General features: G+C 49.9%; 3 protein-coding genes across 3 annotated transcripts in view; all 3 read left to right on the top strand.

Annotated features, from left to right (window-relative positions):
• The window catches only part of HOXA3 (homeobox A3), a 33,956-nt gene extending 28,036 nt beyond the window's left edge, over positions 1-5,920 (top strand). The window contains exons 3-4 of the mRNA XM_065883369.1: positions 898-1,543; positions 2,928-5,920. Coding sequence (XP_065739441.1) covers positions 1,018-1,543; positions 2,928-3,733 — 1,332 coding nt within the window. The 5' untranslated portion in view covers positions 898-1,017 and the 3' untranslated portion in view covers positions 3,734-5,920. The remainder of the gene's footprint in view (positions 1-897; positions 1,544-2,927) is intronic.
• A 3,121-nt stretch (positions 5,921-9,041) lies between these two features.
• Positions 9,042-11,059, top strand: HOXA2 (homeobox A2). Its single transcript, XM_065883991.1, has 2 exons — positions 9,042-9,606; positions 10,289-11,059. Exons 1-2 carry the CDS (start codon positions 9,117-9,119, stop codon positions 11,026-11,028), a joined length of 1,230 nt encoding a protein of 409 aa, XP_065740063.1. The 5' UTR covers positions 9,042-9,116; the 3' UTR covers positions 11,029-11,059.
• Positions 11,060-15,782: 4,723 nt separating this feature from the next.
• HOXA1 (homeobox A1) lies at positions 15,783-17,259 on the top strand. Its single transcript, XM_065884065.1, has 2 exons — positions 15,783-16,422; positions 16,904-17,259. Exons 1-2 carry the CDS (start codon positions 15,783-15,785, stop codon positions 17,257-17,259), a joined length of 996 nt encoding a protein of 331 aa, XP_065740137.1.
• Positions 17,260-24,675: the final 7,416 nt, after the last annotated feature.

Below are 24,675 nucleotides of genomic sequence, written 5' to 3'. Positions count from 1 at the left end.
TTGCCCTGAATAACAGGACCTCAGAAAGTCCAAGGCAGGAGGGTCTGGAGACCTTCTGTAACAGGGGCAAAGAGGTGGGAGTGGCCTGCTGGGACCTGCCTGAGAAATAGGGAGAGGGAAGGAGTAAAGAACTAAGATTTGAGTTTAACTTCCTGGAGAGGGTGTCGTTGTTGGTCCATCCCCACCCAGAATGTTCCATCCAAAGTTTTCTCTCCCCTCCTTGACCACAAGGGTCTCATTTGGAGGAGGTGGGTCATATTCCTGCACAAGGGTAGATTAACTGTCTAACAAGCTCAGCTTCTGAAATCGACAAGGGTCCAGTAGGGCTATTGCCTGAAAAAAATTTGTGCATACCTCTCTTGGGTGCTGGAAGGTCCAAGAAGGGCCTGGACGGGAAGTCACCCTGCGTCATGGTTCTTTTGGCAAATATCCGTCCTAAAGAGAGGATTGGAGAAAAAGTTGGTGACCCAAGCTCCCCTTTGCCCCTTTGCCCCTTCCCTATGATCTCCAGAGGGGAGGAATCCAAGTTGTGGAGAGGAAGGGACACCCCAATTTTCTTCTTCCCTGGAAAAGAAGGGATCCAGAGCCTGTTCCTTTCTAGCCCATCAGGCCTTTCTTCTTTTGGATTCCAGCTCCCCAGACCCGGCTTCCGGACCTCTCACTCTCCTCCCCTCTCCCCGGAAAACACCCCAACTCCAGATGCAAGTTAAGCAAATATTTGTAGCTGCCAGTAAATTCCAGCGGCTTTTTATAGCGCGGCTCTCTGCGCCCGGGGCCAAATCGTGCTGCTAAATATTGCTGACCACTTTTTCTTTTATGGCTTTCATGTCACTTAGCTATTGAGAGTAAGATGGATTTGCGCGGAGCCCTCACGGCGCTGCGATTCTCGCCCCCCAGGTCTGTGCTGGGCGGCCATTGGCGGCGGAGCGTCACGTGACCGCGGGGGCGTGCCAATGTGCGCCCTCACGGGTGTCAAGCCCCTGTCAGAGTGTGCGATCAAGATCGTGAAACAACGCGATGCAAAAAGCGACCTACTACGACAGCTCGGCGATCTACGGTGGCTACCCTTACCAGGCAGCCAACGGGTTCGGTTATAATGCCAGTCAGCAGCCGTACCCGGCGTCCGCAGCACTGGGCGCCGACGGCGAGTACCACAGACCCGCCTGTTCGCTCCAGTCGCCCGCAAATGCCGGGGGCCACCCCAAGGCGCACGAGCTGAGTGAGGCGTGTCTGCGCACCCTGAGCGGTCCGCCCAGCCAGCCACCGGGCCTGGGCGAGCCGCCCCTGGCCCCGCCACCGCCCCAGGGCGCGCCCCCTGCCCCACCGCAGCCGCAACCCCCGCCGCAGCCCCCTGCGCCTGCCCCTGCCGCGCCCCCGCCACCCTCGTCAGTCTCCCCCCCTCAGAATGGCAGCAGCAACCCCACCCCCGCCAGCGCAGCCAAGAGCCCCCTACTCAACTCGCCCACCGTGGCCAAACAAATCTTCCCCTGGATGAAAGAGTCTCGGCAAAACACAAAGCAGAAAACCAGCGGCTCCAGCTCAGGTAAAGGGCCGCCTTCCGGAAGAGGGTCCACTGACCTGGCTCCCAGCCCCCCAGGCCACTTCCAGCCACAACCAGCAAGGTTTAGGAGCGCTGGATTATTTCCAGAATTCACCACTCCTCCTCCCCTCCAGAGGCTTTGCAACTAGGGAAGTGATTGGACTCTGCGCAGGACAGAGAGAGACCTGATGGGAGTCTTTACGGACCTCTCTTATGAGCACGTGGGGCCTAGTGACTTTGGAGTCCCTCCCTGTGGCGTTAGGACCTTTGGGCAGAGCAAACCTGAGCAGCACTGTCTCTTTTTAGCACAGCTCCTCATTTCTAATGAAACAGTGGCACCCACCCCACAATGAAATGTGGCAGAATAAAAGCAGGCCTCCAAGTCAGAATCAATGCTCTGCCTATAATCAGAGCCTATTTTAAATTTTTGCTCCAGTAGATGGAGTGGCTGCCTTATCTCTGGGAAGGCCCTACTCAGACTTAGTACAATGAAGGCAGCCAGGGATTTCCTGGGGGAGGGGATGCTAATGGGAACCACATGGGCCTCCTGGAACCAGATTCCAATAGAGGACAGGCGCTGGGTCTTGGGCTTCCCAGCCTCTTCGTTTCCTTTGCCGCTGCCTTCTCCAGCTGCTAGTGCTCTGTTCAGAACCTGAGCATCTGGGACCATCCAGAGCCAGGATTTGGGGGGCCAGGGAGGAAAGGATGGTCAAGATTAGTGGCCAAAGCTGGGGCAGGCTGCTTGATGACATGGAGAACCCTAATTAATAGCATCCAGCATCAGGGGGCTGGGCCTCACCACCAGAAATGTAATCTCTTTTCAATGGGATCTCTTCTTTCTGGCAGAGAAGGCCATCCAGATTGGAGCTTCCGCTCCACTCGTTTATACTGGACAGATCAAATAAGTGGCCAGTTGAGGCAACTGTCCAATCCTTCAGTCAGATAGTGATGGAGGGAAAGGTTTATTGAGTGTATATTAGGTGCCCCACGTTCCAGTTACTGTGAAGGGAATGAACATGGTGACACCTGCCCACAAGGAGTTTGTAGTCTGATAGGGCTGAAGGATCAGTAAATGAGTCAGAAAGTGAATAGCTCCAGAAGGGAAATACAGACCAGGAAGGCAAACAGGGGGTTCTGCTTTTCTGTTCCTTCCACACACCCCCTTGGAGAGGCCTATGATTTGCAGCTTTACTCAATGACGGGCTACAGGCGCTGTTTCCCCACCAGGACAGAGGACAATAGGTAGTTCCTTCTTCCCCTTTCTGGGCCCTGACAAACGGAGGGATCTTTGGGGCCTGGAGGAAGGAGGGGCCTGGCTGGGTCAGGGGCTGGGCGGGGCTGCAGGCAGCCCCTGATGCCACTCTTCCTCTCTCCTCTGATCTCGCAGGGGAGAGCTGCGCAGGTGACAAGAGCCCACCTGGGCAGGCGTCGTCCAAGAGGGCGCGCACGGCCTACACGAGCGCTCAGCTGGTGGAGCTAGAGAAGGAATTTCACTTCAACCGCTACCTGTGCCGGCCGCGCCGTGTGGAGATGGCCAACCTGCTGAACCTCACCGAGCGCCAGATCAAGATCTGGTTCCAGAATCGCCGCATGAAGTACAAGAAGGATCAGAAGGGCAAGGGCATGCTGACATCATCAGGGGGCCAGTCCCCAAGTCGCAGTCCCGTGCCGCCTGGCGCTGGCGGTTATCTTAACTCTATGCATTCGCTGGTTAACAGCGTCCCGTACGAGCCCCAGTCGCCCCCGCCTTTCTCCAAGCCCCCCCAGGGCGCCTACGGGCTGCCCCCCGCCTCCTATCCAGCACCCCTGCCCAGCTGCGCGCCCCCGCCGCCCCCGCAGAAGCGCTACACCGCGACGGGGGCGGGCGCGGGGGGCACACCCAACTATGATCCGCACGCGCATGGCCTGCAGGGCAACGGCAGCTATGGGACTCCACACTTACAGGGAAGCCCTGTCTTCGTTGGGGGCAGCTATGTGGAGCCCATGAGCAACTCTGGCCCCCCCCTCTTTGGCCTAACTCACCTCCCCCACGCCGCCTCGGCTGCCATGGACTACGGGGGCGCTGGGCCGCTGGGCAGTGGCCACCATCATGGGCCCGGGCCAGGGGAGCCGCACCCCACCTACACGGACCTTACCGCCCACCATCCTTCTCAGGGAAGAATTCAGGAAGCCCCCAAGCTCACCCATCTGTGATGGTGGGCTCGGGGCTGCGCGCCAGGAGAGTCCCCACCCCACCCCCGCTACCTACCTTCCTTCTTCGTTTGCTTTTTTTGTTTGTTTAAGGTTCTTCCCGCCCCTCCCTTTTCTCTCTCCTCCGCCCCCCCCCCCCGTTTTGTTTTCTTTGGTAACACGTTTTTATAGTTTATGTGACGTAGCAATCTTGGTTGCTGGAATGGCTGTCAGTATCAGTAGCGATATTTATCTCCTCCCGCCCCTCGCTCGGCCGCTGGCCCTGCACCTTTACCTTCTCTACTCTTTGATCAGAAACAGGGTATATGAACAAATTTTCTAGCCAAGTTCTTTGATGTGAATTTGTTCGTACATTATGGCTCCCGAGGGGAAGCGATTACTTTTTTTTTAGTTTTTAGTATTTTTTTTTTAAATTGCACTTCTTGTAAAGAGCGAGAAAAAAAATCAAAGGCGCTTTGAAACAGGGGCTCCCTGTGCAAGGATGACTAAGTGTACGTCTTTCCGTGTGTGTATGCTGGTGAACAGTCAGATTTATTTATATTTTTTTTGCAAGCATTGAATAAGTTTTAAATATTATTTATCCCCATCCGTTCGTATTTATATTAAAGAAATTCTGTACCCTGATTGTTCAGAAGGTTTCTTGGGCCTTTTGTTCAATGGTGTATTGGCGTACATAGAAAAAAATTTTATTCGAAAGGGAAATAGAATTCCTTTATAAAAACAGTAACGATGCAATAATACCAGAGAGGATCCAGCTTCTGAAAACAGTGATTTAGGTTTGTAACATCAAGCGAAACTGAAAAAAAAATCTGTAAATGCGAAAAACGCTAGGTTTGTTTTGAGAGTTCTACATTCCTTGCTGCTCACATTCTGAGAAACAAAACAAAAAAATAAAATAAAGTTTCTATTCTGAATAATATCCGTGTTCAGAAGGGATTCTTTGGCCGAAGATAAGGGTCTGCGTGGAGTCCAGGCAGAGGCGAACTGGCGGAGCAGGCCGCGGCAGCCCTCCAGCTCCGGCTTGAGGCCTGGCCAGGCGGCTCGCCCGGGAGCGCGGCGAATCCTTGGGAAGGCAGCCGGAGCTTCTCGCGGCGGCAGTTCTGGAAACGCTGAGCTGCCTGCCCGCTGGGCTGCCCGGTTCCCAGCTGCCACCGAGGCCGGCCGCGGGCGCAGGGGCTGCGGAGTGCTGAGTGCGGGAGGAACAAAGGCAGCCCGGCTGAGGCGCGGCGCGGGGCGCACAGGTGCCCGGGCAGCCCCGCCGGGGAATAAGGTAGGGCTGTCTTCTGCTCCACCATCTTCCTCCGGTCAAAGCAGACCAGCCAACGTCTTAACCCGGGGAATCGCCGGCCGCGCGGAGGATGCCGAGCACTTTCTAGGAGCAACTGGCCTCTCCGCCGATGCTTCGCTGTCCCTTATCGCGCCCGGAGGAAAGAATCACTCCTAAAATCGCCACTGGGAGCGGGGCGGCTCGGAAGAGACTGAGGCTCACCCAGGTCTCCAGCAAAAGAAGAGCTGAACTCCAAGGAGCCTCCCAGAGTCCTTCCATGGACTGCTTGAGTCCCAGCATTGGCTTCTTCCCGGAAAATAGGATTTGGCATACTCTGGATTTATTTCCTCTCCTTCTTCCCTCCCTGCTTTCCTTTTATGGCCCCAGGGGGAGGGGGAGAGAGAAAGGAGATTGGTATCTTTCTAATAAAAATGCAGTTTTACAAGTACTTCTTTTATTTGATGCTACAGGAGCTAAACATTACATTCCTACTGCTGGATTTAAGATAGAGCTGCCGACTGACTGGCTGGCAGAGGCAGAGGCAAAGGCAGGCACAGGAAAGGGAAATATTTTCATCTTCAGATTAAAGAATTGCTTGGAGAAGAAACCGAAATCTGAAAGTGCAAACCTCAGAACTACATCCCCATCAGCAGCGCCCCTGTCAAAGCTGGAAGTGAGGAACCACCTGTGTCTGGGGATCAGGAGCATCTGATGTGAGAAATAAATCCCCCATCTCCCTGGATTGTATCTTTCAGAGGCAGAGATGGGAAATGTCGCCATTTTGTTTGCAATCCAAAATATACATAATCATGGCCTCTATCTTTCCCCTGAGAAGCTCCTGAAGATGAGCTTTAAAAACAGGCAGTGGAGCCATTTTGGGGGTACCTACTGGGCGTGAAGGAGCTGCTTTTAGAGAAACTCCTGAAGTTTAAAAAAAAAAAGAAAAGAAAAAGGCTGGGCAGATGCAAAGCAAGGCAGCTGTAGAGATCTGGGTGTTTCTCTCACTGCTAGAGGTGCTTCCCCCAAATCTGTCCTGGGGCTCCTGCTATGTATTTTTTTTTCTTTTTAAAGAGTTTGGGCCGTGGAAGAAGTAGATTTGCTCCCTACCATCCCCCACCCCCAACCTCCCTGCTGACATATGGCGCACCTCAGAAATGTAGAGGCTGGAAAACCAGTCTTTGTGAGGACTGGAGCTTCCACCCTTTTGGTTGTTCAGACCTGAACACAGTAGGCTGAGACAAGGGGGTCTTCTTTTAAGTAATAATTTTAGAGAAGTGTGTAAAATTACCTGGGAGAAGACGAAACGGTGGAGGCGGGGGGGGGGGGGGGGGGGAGAGAGAGAGAGAGAAAGCTACCCATCCAGAGATGAAAATCTTTCAGAGATCCCACTGTTTGAATCCATTTCTAAAATCTCTAAAATCTACTCTTTAGCTGAGGGAGAACTGGTTTGGAGAAGTCCTTCTTCCCTCAGGGCAGAGATTTTAGAAAGGAGATTCCAATATGATCTCCCATATCTTGGCAGTCAAGACATTCATTTTGACTATCAAAGAAAAAATATCAATCTCAACCCCAGTTTCCTAGATATTAAAAAGAAATCCTTATTAAAATATCTCCTGAGTTAAAGTAATAGGTTTTGGGAAGATTTCAATGTTGAATGGTCCAAAAAAAGGGTTTTCTTCCAGATGGTATTTGAATTAAGGCCGCTGAGGCCAGCAGAAAGCTCTCACCCACGCAGCCCCTGACAAAGCCTCAACGGTACGGGGGCAGCGCTGCTTCCTCTCCACGCTCCCCCTCCCTTTAACCCCTCAATATTTTCTGGTAAAAGCAAATGCCAAAAGCCACCATCCCAGAGTCCACAAAGCACCTTTCCTAAAAGCAGCCTTATAACTCTTTCTGCTGCCAAAAAAGAAAAATCTTTAAAAAGACTAGTTTTCCTTGTTTACTTGCGTTTCCTGCTCTCCTCTTTGCTCGGCCACATTTGATCTTGGAAAGAGCTCGAAGCTGAAATGTGTTCTTAAGGGCCAGAAGCTGTCAAGGCTTTTGGTGAGCAAGATTGATCGCACTCAGACTTCCTTCAGAGCTTTGTTTGGAATAAAAGCAAGAAAACTGAAAAAAACCCCACATTTTCCAAAATAGCATCTCTATCTGTAAGGCAATGCTCTGGGCTAGTCAATGACGAAGTCCACTTTATATCTAATTTCCAACCCAAGCCCCCTTTGATGCCAGCCTCAGAGATGGAGTCCTATCCTTGTGGCTTGGTCAGCCTTTCTTGTTTTCTATGTAGATTTTTCTCCTCCGACAATCTTTCTCTCCCTGGCCATCAGAATGATTTATTTTCCTGCCACCGATGCCTGCCGGCCAGGGGGAGTCTGATCACTTGGTCCATTTCAAAGGAAGCAAAAGCGAATCATCATCCTCAGGGTTTGGGGGAAAAGAGATACCTTCAGATTTCACTCTCAGCCTCCTTCCCTTTTTCTGGCTTGGTGGATTTTTTCAAAGTTATTGTTTGGTATCTAAAGGTGTTATCTTTTGAACCCTCCAGCCCAGTCCAAGATTCGCTCAGTCTCAAGTCTCCAAGTTGGAAAAAAGAAAGTGAAGAGAGAAACAGAACCTTTATAATTCCTCCTTGGGTCGCCCTCTGTCACCCGCGGTGCTGTTTCTCATAACAGAACCCGAGTGCAAACATCCCTGGTGGCCAAGAAGCTGGACAGTGCAGGAGACAGTTCGGGCTGCCAGGGAGCACTCACTGCATCTGAACCAAGAAGCCCCCACCAGAGCGACAAGGATGAGAAGAAGGGGAGGAAAAGAAAAAGAAAACAAGAGAGAACAAGCAAGCGCCTTCTCCTTCCGTGCTGCTAACTTCCAACAGACTTCCTGGAAATCAGAAATACTTACCGCACCCGAGCCCTACGGGTATGAAACCCAGAATGCCAGGAGCCGCACGCGCCTGCTCGGGGCGGCATTTCTTTGGCTGGCCGCCGCCCTGGCTACAGGGATTTGGACACATAGATCTGGGGTTGCTGTCTCGCTTGGCACATGCATCTATCTTTCTCGAGCCACTCCTGAGAAGTTGATGGCGCAGGAGGGTCGGGAAGCCTGGAGAGCCGCCTCCCGTTTTCCGCTTCCCGCTGGAGCCAGATGCATAGTTGTCGTGGAAAAGCCGGCTAACAATGGGCCGGGGTCCGGGGTCCGTGGGCGCGGACTCCGAGCTGGGCTTTGGGAGGGGGGCGAGGGCCTGAGGGAAGTAGGGGGGAGGAGAGGTGGACAGAGGAGAGACAGGGAGGAGGAGAGGGGAGAAGAAGGAAAAAAAGAGGAAAAGAGGGAAAGACAGACGGGAAGGAAAACAGAGACAGACCAGTTCTGAGATCCAGGAACTGGTTTATGGCGGAGGAGGGAAAGGGAAATAAAAGGGAGGAACCCCCCAAAAGAATCCTTCTCTCTCTTTCTGTGCCCCCCCCCCCCGCCCTTTCCTCTCTCTGTCTCATCTCCCCTCTCCCTCTGCTTCTTCCTCCTGCCTCAGCAGAACTTATGTGGTTGGGATGCTGGGCCCTCGGGTGTCAAAACTTTAAGATTAATGGATTACTTTGTTAATGACTGCAGGCGTCAGACTGAGGTGCTTAAATGATTTGTGAGGTGCGAGGCGTCTTCCCGACAGTCCCAAACAATGCGCGGAGTGTGCGGGGGAGGCAGAGGGCAGCTGCCGCCGGGACCGGCTGCAGGGCTCACCACTCGCACGCACTCACACACTCACACACACTGCCAGGCGCACACACCAGATCCGTGCTGATCAGGAGGCAGGCAGGCACCCTCGCCCCCACGCACTCCCAGGCATCCCTAACCCACACCCACATATAGGTATTTTTGCCCTGAAAAAAGTGTAAATAAAGCCTCGCTGGCCCCCAATGAGGCGTTCCTTCCCGACTTTTTTGGATCAATCAAACAGACAGTGGCTTCTTTTGATTAAAGCCCAAATTGTCATTGGGCAGAAGCAATCATGTGACAGCCAATTCGGTCCAATTTCAACCTTGTCTCCATGAATTCAATAGTTTAATAGTAGCGCGGTCCCCATACGGCTGTAATCAGTGAATTAGAAAAAAAACACCCCAGCAGCGATCTTCTATGATAGATTTTTTTTTTCCCTCCGCGCTCGCCTTTTTCCTGGGCCTTGCCCCCCCCAAGCCCCTCCAGAAGAGGGAACTTTTTCTCCGAGGGGGCTCCAAGGAGAAGGCCATGAATTACGAATTTGAGCGAGAGATTGGTTTTATCAATAGCCAGCCGTCGCTCGCTGAGTGCCTGACATCTTTTCCCCCTGTCGCTGATACATTTCAAAGTTCATCAATCAAGACCTCGACGCTTTCACACTCGACACTGATTCCTCCTCCTTTTGAGCAGACCATTCCCAGCCTGAACCCGGGCAGTCACCCTCGCCACGGCGCTGGCGGCCGCCCCAAGCCGAGCCCCGCGGGCAGCCGCGGCAGCCCAGTGCCCGCCGGCGCCCTGCAGCCGCCCGAGTACCCCTGGATGAAGGAGAAGAAGGCGGCCAAGAAAACCGCGCTGCCGCCCGCCTCGGCCGCTGCCGCCACCGGCCCTGCCTGCCTCAGCCACAAAGGTCAGTCCAAAGACTTGGCCCCAGGTCCCCGGACCCTCTTCCCCTTCTGGGCTGCCCCGAGAGCGGTTATGGGGGGAGGGGAGCGTGGGCTGGGAGAGAAGGGGGAGAGAGAGAGATGCTTGGCTGCTTTCCCTTCCCCTGTGGGCTCAGGAGTGGGTTTGATGTTGAGAAAAGGGATCCTGCGTTCCGCATTGATTATATATATATATATATATATATATATATATATATATATATATATTTATATTTTAAGAAGGGGGTGGGGGAACTTTCCCTAACTTGTGTGATGTGGGATGATTTATTTGAGTTGGAACTGACCTCCTCTTGTCTAGTTGTCCTAGAGTTTGGCTTTTTGACAGTAATGAAGAGTGATAGATCGCTCTTGCTCAGCTAAGCAGCTGATGCATTAATTATAAATTGTGGTGTGGCTAATATAAAGTTTGCTCCCGGATGGAGAGGTTGGGGGGAGCTACAGGCAAGAATTTGATGGAGGTGGAAGAGATGGGGTCTCCCCGGGCTGGGCTCCCAGGAAAGGCAGCACAATAGCTTTACTGCATCTAGAGGCGGCCATTTTGTTGCAGTTGATCTTTTCTGCTATATTTATTCTCCAGTGGAATAACCCCGCTCGGACCCCTCCACCTCCAACTGTGCGTGTGTCTCTTGTTGGTTTCCCTTTCCGCAGAATCCCTGGAAATCGCCGATGGCAGCGGCGGGGGCTCCCGGCGCCTGAGAACTGCTTACACCAACACGCAGCTTTTAGAGCTGGAAAAAGAATTTCATTTCAACAAGTACCTTTGCAGACCCCGAAGGGTGGAAATTGCAGCGCTGCTGGATTTGACTGAGAGACAAGTGAAAGTGTGGTTTCAGAACCGGAGGATGAAGCACAAGAGGCAGACCCAGTGCAAGGAAAACCAAAACAGCGAAGGAAAATTTAAAAGCCTCGAAGACTCTGAGAAAGTGGAGGAGGACGAGGAAGAGAAGTCGCTCTTTGAGCAAGCCCTCAGCGTCTCCGGGGCCCTTCTGGAGAGGGAAGGTTACACTTTTCAGCAAAATGCCCTCTCTCAGCAGCAGGCTCCCAATGGACACAATGGTGACTCCCAAAGTTTCCCAGTTTCGCCTTTAACCAGCAATGAAAAAAATCTGAAACATTTTCAGCACCAGTCACCCACTGTTCCTAACTGCTTGTCAACAATGGGCCAGAACTGTGGCTCTGGCCTAAACAATGACAGTCCCGAGGCCCTCGAGGTCCCCTCTTTGCAGGACTTTAACGTTTTTTCCACAGATTCCTGCCTGCAGCTTTCAGACGCAGTCTCGCCCAGTTTGCCGGGTTCCCTCGACAGTCCTGTAGATATTTCAGCTGACAGCTTTGACTTTTTTACAGACACACTCACCACAATCGACTTGCAGCATCTGAATTACTAAAAACATTAAAGCAAAACAAAGCATCACAAAACAAAAACCCCTTTGACCGGGTGGTTTTGCCTTCCTTTATTCTGAGAGTTAATTTTTATTTTATTTTCTTCTTGACTTACCCTCTCCCTCCTTTAAATGTTGAAGATTTTTCTGTTTAGTGATTCCCTTAACCCAGTTACAGAGCCATCTTTTTCAGATTATTTTGGAGTTTTAGTTGTTTAAAATCTAATCCAACAACCCTCTATGTGATTTCCTGAAAGCAATATATGAGGCCTGCAAGAAAGTGATCATATAATTGTATCTTCACTTTCTTTTTATTTTTGTATTACATTAGGATGCATTGTCATGCGTATTTTTGGTAGAATAAATTCTCCTTTGCTATAAGTAGCTTTCTTATTTTTTTTCCTCCCCCTCTTTCTCAAGGCTCATAACAGTTTCTTTTTCCTCTTTTAGTCTAACTTGGTAAATAAAATTCTGGTCACAATCCATTTTCTTTTTCAATTTTAATATATTTATTAAATGGGCATGTTCAAAGTCTTCAATAGACAGCAACAAAAAAAGAAAGCCAGAAAATGGTTAGGGCTTCTGAGAAGTGTGGTTTTTTTGTTTTTTAAGGGAATGGATTAGGTTTTTCAATGTAGAGATTCAAGCCATAGATTTAAATTGGTAATAGAAACAGGACTGGGCAGCCTCAGAGTTGGGCCAAGCCCAAGCTTTTGAAAGTGGAGAAATAAAGTGCCTACAGAAACCTCCAACTCCAGGAAGGAGGAACATGGAGTTTCTTTAACAAGCTACCAGTCTCCAGGTCAATAACTAAGTTATCAAGAATTCATTTATTTATACACATTTGTTTCAAACATTTACATTCCAAACCCCTCCCCCACAAATCCCCAAACATTTTCAGTGTGGTTGATTAGTCTCCCAGCTGTTGATGGGTCCAGGCAAACAGACCTAAAACAGAAAAACAAAAATAAAACAAAACAATGGTTACTAGCTGGAAAATGCACTTCAGAAAGGGTTTTTTTTTTTTTTTTTTTGCAGTCCTCTGGTTCAGTCATTCTAGGATTCTTTTCTTTTTTTTTCAGGGTCATAAAAATCAATATTTCATTCTTAAATCTGTTTACATGGCAAATAATGGATCATTAAAGCTTTGAAGTCAGGTTAGCAAGATGAGATTTAAAGTGGAGTGTTTCTACCCCCCAGGTTATAAATTAACCCAGTTTCTAGAGAGAGAAAGAGAAAAAGCACTTTAAATGAAATATCAATAAAATGTGAACTAGGGATGTTACTGGGTTGTTCTGATTTTTTCTCCCTTCTTATGTCTCCCCATGTTTATTTTTCCCTTACTGAGCTCTGTTCCGATGGCTACTTACCGTGAGAAAAGGCAGCGAGTAAGCAACATGTGTGGGGGGCGGGTTGATTTAAGAACCCGGCTCTTAATAGCAAAGGCTTGGAAGTTATGAGGAAATCGCGATCCTTCTCCCCGGGTTTGCTGCCTACCCTCCCCCACCCTTTTGCCCCCTAAATCCCGGCAGCGGCGGAGGCGAGTGGGGACCTGGGCAAGTCTCCTGCCCCAGGCGCGGAGCGGAGCAGGCGGCCCGGCCGAGGCCAGGGTTTAGCCGCTGCTGTTTGCGATTCATCCCACGCTCATAAATCAAACGCTTTCTATGAATGAGAATGTCATCAAAGAGATCAATTGCAGGAACACATGCACAAATAAAAATCCTCTTACGTATTTGCCGGGAATCCCCGTCCGAAAGCATTAAGTTAGAAGGCGTTTAGTCATAATTCATTTTTATTGCTCTTTTAAAACAACAGCTTGGCTGAGCCGCGGATGCCATGAACAGCTCGGGGCCTCGGCGGCGTTTTGTCTCCTCCTCGCTCCTTCCCTTTCTACTACTAGAAGAGCCCTGAAAGAGGCGCTTTGAGCTCAACAAGCCGCTTGCAAGGGATCATTTAAATAGTGACCGAGCTCGCCTTTCACGCACTCTCCTCGGGCGTTTAAGGAGACTTTAGCTCGCGTCGTGGGGCTCTGGCCGACTTGCCCCGAGGACCTAGGGTCTCCCACTCGGCGAAATGAGCCCTAGGATTTCGTGGTGGTGAAGGAACCAAGCTACGGAAGCCTGCGGGATCGAGGCCAGAGGAGGCTGCCTTTGTGAGCCGCACCGGGAGAGCGGCGCTCTGGGCGACCAGCCGGGGCGGAGTCGGCTCGACCTCGAGAGCCCGGCCAGCCCGGAGCAGTGCGCGGAGGCGGGTCGGTCGCGGCCCGTGTGCAGCGGCCCTGTGTGCTGGCGCAAGCTTGTGATCCCAAGAAAAACACTCCACCCACGATGGCCGGGAAAAAGGCCCGGAGGGAGGAAGAGAGGTGGAGGGAGAGGAGCCCAGAGGCGGAGAACTAGCAGAGGAAGGAGAGCGGTTGCAGACTGGGGTGGCTTTGTGGAGCGAGCCCTGCTGCCGAGGGGGTCGTGCAGACCCGAGCCGAGGAGGCCAACAAAGGGACAGGAATGAGGCAAGGGGAAGAACGTACCGACGAGCTTCGGCTGTGAGAGCAGATCGTCCTCAGTGCCAGGCCAGAACCCCTAAGGTCCTGCCTCCTCCCCCACAGGAGCACCTTCTCCCCCCCCACCCCCCGCACTGGCTGGAGGCCTGGCGCTCCCAAAGAAGCCACCTCCAGGAGGGCCTCCTTGCCTTTTCCCTTCTCCCGGATGAGGTTCCCCAGGTGCTGAAACTGGGGCAGGAGTGACCTTTCCTGGTTCCCTCTTAACCATGATTGGGGATGGGTCGCAGGTCACAGGAAAATACCCTTTCAAAAGGAAATGTTTAGGAAAAATGTTCCTTTGCTACTAAGGGAATCTACAGTCAAATGTCTGCCAGTTTTCCCTCTTGGGGAGACAGGTTAGGAGGGAACTTCTATACGTGAAGAACAGAACACAGAAACCTGAAAGGCTGACTAACACATTTGAAATGTGCCTGCCTCAAGAAAAACTTCCTTCTTTTAACTGGGGAGGGAAAGCTAGAGAGGAGTGGGAACCCCAAATCTACATACAATCCTCAGATAAATTTGATCTGTCGGATTCCGATGTGGTGAACATGGTCAGAATAAAGCTACACAGCATTGGCTGCAAAGCTTCTGGATGATGTCTGGATTTCTTTTACCCAAGAATGCATCAATTCTTGGCCTCTGTTTGGCCTTTTCTCTCTACAAGCTAAGGGTTCACACGAAACCTAATAGTAAACAGCAGTTAACAACCCCGTCGGCATCGGGGTAGGACGAGGGTGATGGAGAACAGGACCCCTGTCCCGGGATGACGCTCAGATTTGCACGTGTCTCTCTAGGGAAAGACTTGAAGGTTCACACAAGGAACTACGCAGTCAGTTGTTGGGGAAGGAGGAAATGTCCCGTCCACCATCAGCCATCTGTCCCCCGCCCCCCCCACCTGCCAGCCCCCCACCCCCACTTCAGCTGTGCAGTAGAATGGGGGGGTGGATAAAGGAAGCTCTACCACTCCTAACATCTCCCTTCAGGAAACGAGAAACGTTGCGGGGAGTGGGGGGGGAGAGTCCATCGTAGTTTGCGGTAGCTGTGGTCTCGCCCTTTGAGGCCCCGGTCGGATCACGCAGGCTCCTGGGTCCTAGGGAGCCGGCAGATGGCCTGCAGCGCAGGGCCCGGCCCCCAGGCTTGCCACGTCCGCTAGCGTCATCTCTCTCCCCCCGCCTCCTACCCCTCAAAATCCACCGGCGGAGTTGCTACGGATCCCGTAGGGCTCCCAGAGCAAGCTGAGTGGGGAGGAGAAAGGGGCGGAGAGCGAGGAGAGAGGGAGGGCGAAGAGCTGGGCCACCCCTGGTCTTGGCCAGCAAGCCTAGCTCCCGAGGCTCACCCACTCCCGGGCGTCGAATTACATACAAAAGCTCCACGTTGCCACGCTAATAGCCGACGGGGGGGGGGGGGAGGGAGGGGGAGGAGGAAAGGAGGCTTCAAGACCCTCCTTGGAGAAGGGAAGTTTCCTTTTTTGCCCTCGTCCCCTCCACGCCCACTCGGGTTCCTCCCAGCCAGCTCTCTGCGTACTTCCCTCTCCATCCCGAGCTTAGAGAGCTGGTGGCCCAGCCTCGTCCTACGCCACCGTTCTCGGCACTCCTCGAGGCACCGCAGAAGGCACTGAACGGAAAGCGCCCGGGGAGCAACCCTTCCAATTCCTTGCGTTCCGGGCTCGGCCAGTGTGCTAGTGGCGGCCCAGCGAGCTCCCGCCCACTGATTCCCGACCCGAGAGATCGAGGAGCCCTCCTCGCTTCTCACCTCTTGCCAATTCATCTTTCTGTGCGCGGTGGGGAAGGGGGCGGTGACGGGGGATGCATTCCAGCCCCCACTTCCCGGAGGGGGGGGAGATCGGAGTCAGCGCGCGCAGAAAGCAGCCTCTGCTCCCCTTCGCCCCAGCGCTCCGAATCTGCCCCGGCAGCTGCCGCAGCTGCTGCTGCCGCCCGGGCTGCCTGGGGGGGCGACTGCGCGTCACCTAGACTGAGGAGCGCTGGGGATTTAAATGCCACTGAAATGGTGATCCATCACCGCAGGAGCCAGCAAACTTTCGCAGCAAGCTCCGCCATTGGTTGATATAGTCACGTGCCCCTCCCCTAGCGCCCTCCGCCCTCCCGCCCCCCCTCTTGCGCACTGTACATTCATATCATTTTTCTTCTCCGGCCCCATGGAGGAAGTGAGAAAGTTGGCACGGTCACCCAGGGCTTCGCAGGACCCGGTCACTCAGTGACAGATGGACAATGCAAGAATGAGCTCCTTCCTGGAATACCCCATCCTCAGCGGTAGCGACTCGGGGACCTGCTCAGCGCGAGCCTACCCCTCCGACCACGGAATTACAACTTTCCAGTCGTGCGCGGTCAGTGCCAACAGCTGTGGCGGCGACGACCGCTTCCTAGTGGGCAGGGCGGTGCAGATCAGCCCGCCCCACCACCACCACCATCACCACCCCCAGCCGGCCACCTACCAGACTGCTGGGAACCTGGGGGTATCCTACTCCCACTCGAGTTGTGGTCCAAGCTACGGCGCGCAGAACTTCGGCGCGCCTTACAGCCCCTACGCGTTAAATCAGGAAGCAGAAGTAAGTGGTGGGTACCCCTCGTGCGCTCCCGCTGTTTACTCTGGAAATCTCTCATCTCCCATGGTCCAGCATCACCACCACCACCAGGGTTATGCCGGGGGCGCGGTGGGCTCGCCTCAGTACATTCACCACTCATATGGACAAGAGCACCAGAGCCTGGCCCTGGCCACGTATAATAACTCCTTGTCCCCTCTCCACGCCAGCCAAGAAGCCTGTCGCTCCCCTGCATCAGAGACATCTTCTCCAGCACAGACCTTTGACTGGATGAAAGTCAAAAGAAACCCTCCCAAAACAGGTCAGTCTTGCCATTCCATGAAAGCTCCTTGATGATTTTGGAAGGAGCTGGTATGCTTAGTTTCCAAAGAAAATTAATCATGTTTTTTTTTTTAAAGTTCTTGCTTCCCACCTGTGTTGTAGGGTGTGGGGAGGTTTACCCAGGTGCGTTGGGGCAAAGGAGCATCTGGGACTGCTGTATTTCCAAAGGGGCTGGGTTTTAGAGGTTTGGGAAGTAGGAAGTGGGAAGTGGGTAGGTGTGTGTGTGTGGGGGGGGCATCCTGTTAATATCGCCAGGCTCCATTAATCATGGTCTGACCATGCTAACGGTTGATTTCAGATTAACACTTTACACCTCATCACTCACCCTCCCAAGCCCAGTTTATGTTCAGAAATTCTTGATTCCTCTTTACCCGAAGGTTGCTCTGAAGCGTGTACGGAATCTCATATCGATTATAAAAATTTTTACCTTTTCCTCTCATCGCTTCCCACCTTGCCCCCAGGGAAAGTCGGAGAGTATGGCTACGTGGGTCAACCCAATGCAGTGCGTACCAACTTCACTACTAAACAGCTCACGGAGCTGGAGAAGGAGTTTCACTTCAACAAGTACTTGACGCGTGCACGCAGGGTGGAGATTGCCGCATCCCTGCAGCTCAATGAGACCCAGGTGAAGATCTGGTTCCAGAACCGCCGAATGAAGCAGAAGAAACGAGAGAAGGAGGGCCTCTTGCCCATCTCTCCAGCCACTCCGACGGGAAGCGAGGAGAAGGCCGAGGAATCCTCAGAGAAGTCCAGCTCCTCACCCTGCGTTCCTTCCCCGGGGTCTTCTACCTCAGACACTCTACCTACCTCCCACTGAGGCCGCCCCGGCCCCACTCTGCAGCCCAGGCTACTCCTCCGGCTGGGACTTCTTACCCAAAGCACATTCTTAGCTTATCTTCCTCTCCATTTACAATCTTTCTCTTCCTTTCTGATCCTATCTGGGGAACTCCTGGCCAGGATAATGGGTTTCCAGAGAATTCTGGATTAGAAACTTGATGAGGGGGGAGGGGGTGTTAGCTCCGTAGCGCAGATTGAGTGCCAGCATCAATTTTCTGATGGCACCTAACACCCCTACTTTTAGGAGATTTCGACAGAACCTACTGTTCCTTTCAGATGCCCTTTGGAAAATAGTTTCCTCTGCCAGCCGAAACATGTCAGAGTGAGGCCTCTCATCTTTTATCTATCTGTATATTTACAGTTGTCCCCTACTTTGCCCTTAAAGAGAGAGAGAAGAGGGTCCAGGAGTTCATGAAGAACAGATACACTATGAGAGTGTTTACACAATTAATTCATCCCTTAATTTAATTCAATTTTATGTGTGTGAGTGTGCTGGTTGTAAATGCTTTGTCCTGAAAGATTTATCTTTATACAGATTTTCTAGAAATGTTTTGATTAAGTGACTAAAACACAGTGGGCAAACTCTCAAAGCTGGTACAACTTTATATGTGATTATAGGTTAAAGAATTAAAAGCTCTCATTTAAAATCAATCAGATGCCTCAGATGGTAGCCTCAATTTGTTCTTTCAGTGAGTTAAGAAGGCCTGCAGAATACAAGGGTCAGAAACCTTGCTTCCTGTGCTAAGTCTCTCCCCATCCCCACTCCTTTCTTGTTTCTCTGGCCACACTCTATTTAAAATTTGTGCTGGATTATTCAGCATCTAAATGTATTATTCAAACCAGCTTCTTCCTTCCACAGTTATCTTAGCTGGATATGATATATTTTCAGCTCAATTGTTAATGTGATGGATGGCACAATGAATGTATATTTTGTGTGATTCGTGAACAGTCTTTTGCATGTCGCACAATGTTTTGATGTCCCTGAAGTACCACACTGAGTTCTATCAGTTATCCTTTGTGATATTCCCCATTTCCTGTACAATCATGAACAGCTCAGAGATCCCGGAGTGATGTGATCCAGAGCAGAATTTACGGGTCTTAAGATGTCTGTAATAAATATATTCAGGTTTCAGATATGCTTATGCATCTGTGTATTTGGCTTGGCTACAATTTGCTGGTTCCTACAAAGTTGGCTCATTTCACATGGGGGAGAGAAGTGTGGTGTGTATTTTCAAAGAGGTGGGCCTTTTCTTGAAAAAAAAAAAAAGGAAAGGCTTTTCATTATGTAGCTGAAGCTTCCCCTATGCGTGTAATTGCACCTAAGGATGTCTATGTAATAGGATGATTTTCTTTAAAATAGCAGCAGCTGCTTTATTATAATCAAAGCTCATTATGGAAAAAAATGAATGGTGAAGAAATTTATGAAGCAGATCTATTTTTGAAACAAACATGGATACTTCCTGGGTCAAGTGCTAACCTTTTCACCTCCAACTCAATGTTGACATATATATAAACAGAATCCCCTTCAAAAGCTGAAACTCTTCAGTCAGTCTTTCCTCACATCAATGAACCAAGAGCTAAGAGATTCACATTTAATTAGCTCCAGTATAAAGCTGTTTGAGGACGGGGCCCCCACCCCACCCCTCTTCCTTCTTTCTGGATTGTTGGACAGCGTGCCAAAATATTCCACTCTTTAAATTGAGTGTGGTCTGTACTGAGTAAACCTTTGCATCCCTCCTCCAATTCCTCCTGTCAAGATCCACTCCTTCCTTCCACTTTTTAAACCCCTACTCCCAATTCCTTCTGGGTTACATATCTCATTCCCATCAGATTCAGCTTTGATTTCACAGCCACCATGGCGGTAATGGGTCTACCGCTCAATTTCCGTGCCACATAACCCAGAAAAACATTTTAATTTTCTCTGGGCTCAATAGGTTCTTCCAGGTGAACTTGTGGAAGCCGCTCTGAAGTCTGTCCATATTCAAGTTGCTTCTGACCAATGCATGTGTCTGCTGGTCTCAAACAGAAGAAGCCAGCAAATCAGAAGTTCAAAGTGACTCTCCTCCTAGACCTGTTACCACGTTCCCTTTACTTTCACACATTTTTGGAGGCTTTAATTTAACCCCAAGAGTAGAGCAGAAATTTTACGGCATCACAAACAAATACAGACATATGACTTCCGCTCCAAAGGGTGTTTTACAAAGGATGGGCTTGGGTTCAGGGTGGCTGGGTAGTGAGAAATCTTACAAAAACTTGTAATTTGCAGGCCTCCTAGAGCATCCTTGAGATTTCCTGTAGTTCCCTGTCAAAGAGAGTGAGCCGGGACTCTGCAGGCGCAGTTGCCGCGGCCATATCAAGGGCACCCAGTGCCCTCCCCTCAGCTCCTGGGTTCTGGGGTTGCTTCTAAAAGACTCAAGTGGATGGAGAACTTCAAAGTCAGCCAACTCTTTCTTTCATTTCCCGCCTGGCCGTATACAGTATCTTTTGTTTATTAGTGTAAAGCCACACAGCGAAACAGATGGCTGGTTTCCAAATACTTTAATGTGTTAAAGTGTCATTTGCATGCCACTGCCGAGATTTCAATATCTAAAAGCAGGGCCAACCCGCTGGAATCCGGAGATTCCAATCTTCTAGGTGCTGGTTTTAACGCAGCTGAGAGAGAGGAGAATGATGAATTATGGCTAAACATCCCAAGCCTTCTCTAGGTCGTGGAATAAATCAATTAACAAGCAATGCATTTAGGAAACATTAATATACCTTTCAACAAGGAAAACATTTGTATCTTTTTAGTTGTCCCAATCGATTAAATCAAAGGCGCTTAACACATCCTATTTCAAGGTCTCTCTTTTTCTGTTTTGGTCTCTGAGGGGCACAGTTAACTCCTTGAAAAATGACAGCCATGGTAACTGAAACGACAGAAGATGGAAAACAGAAAATAACATTTTATTGATAAATTTTAAAAGGACAAGAGTCTCAATTAGGGACTTGGGATAATCACAATATAAAATTCCAGTTTTCCAATGCTTTTTCCTCACTTCTCTCACCTTCATTCAAAGTACTCCAGAAATTTAGGGTGTCCCCAACTGAGGCTGAGTTGAAATTGTGCTGTGACTCTGAAGTCTGCTCCCGGCTTCACCTTTGAAAGTTTACTTTTGGAGGCTATTCAGATGTCCTGGTGTTTTCCTCTGGGGCAATCAGATTCAAACCGATCAATATTTACTCAGTCTGAAAGGGTTGTTGAAAAGCCTGCTAACAACAAACTGCTTAGCTGCTCACCCCTGTTTAATCTCAGGTTCACTGAAAGTTCAAGAAGAGATGAATGCAGTGATGGGTCACTTTAGAATGAGTCCCAGTGGTTTATCTGAGCTCTCTGCTAAAGGCAACAATTATAGTTCCATCCCTCTTTGGGAAAGGGTTAACCTGCCTATTATTCTTTTGCTAAACAGTGTTTACTAGAAACTTAAAACACTTTCCTCTCCCTTCCTGACTTTTTTTTTTGGGAGGGGGGTGGAGAGGGACTTTCCAGCTGCCCTTCTCCTGTCTCCTCTAGCTTTCTGCCAAGCCACTAGGTTTCATTTGACTTAAAATAAATTACATGGAATATTTAAAAAACATTCAATTAGCCTGACAGAAGAGATCCGATTTATTTCAGATGCCACGAACTATGAAATGAAGCTCTTTGGGCCATTAGAGTGTATCTTCTTTGCGAAAGAACAGGGCAAGATTGAACTGAAATCCATTTGTGTTTGAGTAATATCGACAATCAGAGCCCCAATATCCATCTGAGATGGCTGTTTAGACATCAGATGGGGGGAGTGGAGGGGGAAGTGCCTTGTGCAGAAGCAAATACCTCAGGTGGAAAGTCAACTTTAAAATTTTATGCCCTCTGAGCATACGAACTGCTGAGATGAAAGGAAGACCCAAGGAAGCCAGTGGGGAATGGTGGGAGAAGATGCTGGACCCTGAAGCTAATTGCTACAGCTCTTCAGAGGTCAAAGTTCATATAATCACTGCATAAATGCATACTAAATAGGGACTTATTAAGCTTTTCTGATGGCTGAGCACGTCTGTGAAAAAAAACGGTCACTGCTGTTTGTGTTTCTTCCTGAAGAATCATCATCCTTGCAGTAGAAGCTCTAGGAGTCTGAGTCTTTATTATTTTGAATGACAGGCAAACTTCTGTTTTAAAATTTTGAAAACGGTGCGTGAACGGCATCTTTCTTAATATTGGTTGGGACTGTAAAATACCTCTCTCGGAAATGCTATGGCTTTTTCAACACACACAAGAACATCATGCCCCTATCAGATGAGCTACTCACTAGACGGCTAACTTTGGTGACCTTCTGCTGAAGATAATCTACTTTTTCCTGCATTTCTGAGAACACACGGAAGTTCTGTCTTAGGACTTCTTGTGTTTAGGTGACCAGAATGGATAGAAATCCAGCTACCCAAACCCTAATTTTATGCGTCAGAGAGATAAGGCACCCAGAGGTGGATTGATTTGACACAGAGCACATAATATCAATGCTCTTATTTCCTAAATAAAAACCAGAGTGGCTTAGCACCTGAGGCCAGTGCACTGAATTCTAAATTCCTGATTTTATTTTGTTCCTTCCCATTTACTCAATATGATTAGTTTCAGGCTGGATATTGTTTAAATTTTTCTACTTCTGGTTTACTAACCACACACTCAGTCAAGTCTTTGATTTTGAGGCCATCAGGATTACTGACTCTTTGAAACAATCTCCCAGTATGGCAGATGGAATGTTTCTGCCATCTTCTTTGAACAACAAAATGTTGGGCTACTTGCTGTTAAAGACATATGTTCTAAAAATATAAAAATAGAGATAGAGGGAGCAGGCATGTTCAACATATGTATATTTGTTGTTGTTGTTTCTAAACCTAGACTAGAGAGGAACAAATGAAAGAGGAGTTGTTTGTACCCAAGTTCAACAACCTCCCTTAAACTGTCAAGTGGTATCAGCCAGGAAGGGCTTAGAGATGCAAGGAACATTCCAGGGGGCGTCTTAACCCTGAATCGTTTTTTTTTTTTTTTTTTTTTTTTGGTGCTTGTTTGTTTTGTGGCACAGCATATCCTCCTGAATTGTTCTGGTCCAAATTTCTTTTCTCCACCACTTACTCATTTACCTAAAACTCACACACACACACACACACACACACACACACACACAAGCAAGGCACCTCAAGCCCAAACAATTAACATAAAGTTTCCTTACAACACAACCTGCCTCGTTTTCCTTCCTCAGTGGGGTTCTACTGATCTCAGCAGAACCTGCTGCCCAAAGGGACATCTAGGGCTGTCAGTGTTTGAAGAGCTTAACTGGAATCCCTAGCGTTTTAGAGCCTTATTTTTAATAACACCGATCATCAAATATAGCTGACCTTCGGGCCGCAGAACTGAAAACCAAGTAATAATCAACGCTGCTCCATAGACACTAACCTATGACCCCACCCCCCCATCCCAAACCCCAATTACATCATGCAAAACAGTCTGGAAAGACTGCATTTTGAGCTTATTGTAAATAAGTGAAAAGCCCAATGTTTCTTTCTCAGCATCTCCAGACACATCTAAAATATGTCTCCATTTTTTAAACATCCCATTACATTTTTCTTGTTAAAAATGTGTTTGTAAAACGTCTAGTCACAGGGCTAATCTATAGAAATCAGATTGCTTTACGTTTTCCTTTTAGGTTTGGGTGGTTACTTGGTTAGTTAAAAAAGAAAGAAAGAAAGAAAAAAAAAGCACCAAGCAACTGCTTGCAACAGAAAATAAAGGAAAAATTACTGAATGACTTTTTTCTTTTTAAATCGGGCGACTTTTGAGCCGCGCTGGACACTTCACAAATTACGACCTGCTACCTTTTAACAGAAAAATCGCCATAGACTCATACGAAGGCAGAAAGCAATGATTTGAGATGGTAGGGGACACCCCTCCCCCCAATATCAGTAATGTTCTTGGACGGGAATTTTCCATTCTGAGGAGCAAATGGGCTCCTTGCTTCAGAGCGCGCAGGGGGCAGCTGCCCCAGCCTCGGCGAGAGCACGGCGGGCGCGGAGACCCGGCCGGTGCTACTGCCTTGAGGGACGGGGTTCGGGGGGTGCCGTCCGGTCTCTGCGGGCCCGCGGGGGTGGCGGAGAGCCCAGACGTCGCGGCTATAGCGACTTGCCCCCTCGGCTTCCCCGCCTTCCGGAGCGAACGCCGCGCTTCCTTTCACGTCCTCGCGGGACCCACGCGGAGCAGGAGGCAGCAGCACCCGGGCCTCCCGGGCAGCCGAGCAGCGCCCGCGGGGTTGACCGTGAACGCCACCGGAGTCAGGGCGCGTCTCCCGCGGCGTCTGAGAGCCCCGCCGGGTCTCAAGGGACCACCTCGCCTCCCGTCTCCTCCTTCTTTCCCAGCCGGCACCTCTTGCCTCTGGCTGCTCCGGGGATGGAGTCGCAGGGCCTGAGAGATGCGGCCTAAAATGCCGCAGGCGGCCGCCTGACTCCTCCCGGTGAGGGCCTAGGCCTTCTGTCCAGCTCGCGAACCACGCCCCGCCCCACGGGGTCCAGGACAGAACATTCACCGCCGGGAGAAGAAACCCAGGTCGGAAACCTAGCCCCCTAGTTCACCTTTCTGATTTGAAAGCGGAGAGAGACTTTACTCCCTGCCTGCCCCCTCCTCTCAGGTATTTTCAACATACGTTTAATTGAGTAATATGTTCATTCCCCTTCTAGTTCGACTAAGATGCTTTGAGGGTAGAGGTGAGGGTTGCAGGTGTGGTGAGTTTCTAAACAGTGAATGTTCCTAGAGAGACAAGTACTTCTCTGCTCAGGGAAACAGCCTTGCTTCTCAAGTGTCCTCTCCTTATTCAGTTGTAGAGTCAAACCCTGCCTTGCCTCAAGTCGCACTTCTTTCTAGAAAGTTTCCTGTACTACTTTCCACTCTATCAGCTGAGCCCCTCAGAGCTCCACCTTTTGCGCAGGAAGCTTTGTTATAGAACAAGTAACGGGAGTTGTGTGTGAGTTTTAACTCCCCCTAAGAGATCTTAAGCTTCTTGAGGGCAGGGCTCTTGACGTTTAATAATGAGGAGACAGTCCCTGAGGAAAGTGCTCTGGACTGGAATTCAGGACACCTGTGTTTAGTCTTTTCTCTTTCACAGGAGAAGCTTAGGTAGGTAGGATACTTAACCTTTCTATACTTTGAGATTCTTAAATTATAAAATAAGGCAAATGTTCTTGTTGACTTTAAAGTTACCCTCTAAAATTTATGTGATTTTTCAGAATCTTGAAAGTCTGGTGTTTATTCAGGATTACTCTGAGCTAAGCCCTATGTCAAATACTTTACTTACATTAACTCATTTAATCCGCACCAAGAGGGAAGTGTTTTTATTCTTTT

The sequence above is a fragment of the Phocoena phocoena genome, chromosome 9 (assembly GCF_963924675.1).
Source record: "Phocoena phocoena chromosome 9, mPhoPho1.1, whole genome shotgun sequence".
Taxonomy (NCBI): domain Eukaryota; kingdom Metazoa; phylum Chordata; class Mammalia; order Artiodactyla; family Phocoenidae; genus Phocoena; species Phocoena phocoena.
Note: the sequence above shows the minus strand (reverse complement) of the source record. Positions and strands in the feature narration are given on the sequence as shown.

Excerpts from the sequence above, each read along its gene's own strand:
- HOXA1 (XM_065884065.1), top strand. The coding sequence starts at position 15,783 with ATGGACAATGCAAGAATGAGCTCCTTCCTGGAATACCCCATCCTCAGC. Across the intron at positions 16,423-16,903 it reads AAGAAACCCTCCCAAAACAG|GGAAAGTCGGAGAGTATGGC; the intron begins GTCAGTCTTGCC and ends CCTTGCCCCCAG.
- HOXA2 (XM_065883991.1), top strand. The coding sequence starts at position 9,117 with ATGATAGATTTTTTTTTTCCCTCCGCGCTCGCCTTTTTCCTGGGCCTT. Across the intron at positions 9,607-10,288 it reads TGCCTGCCTCAGCCACAAAG|AATCCCTGGAAATCGCCGAT; the intron begins GTCAGTCCAAAG and ends CCCTTTCCGCAG.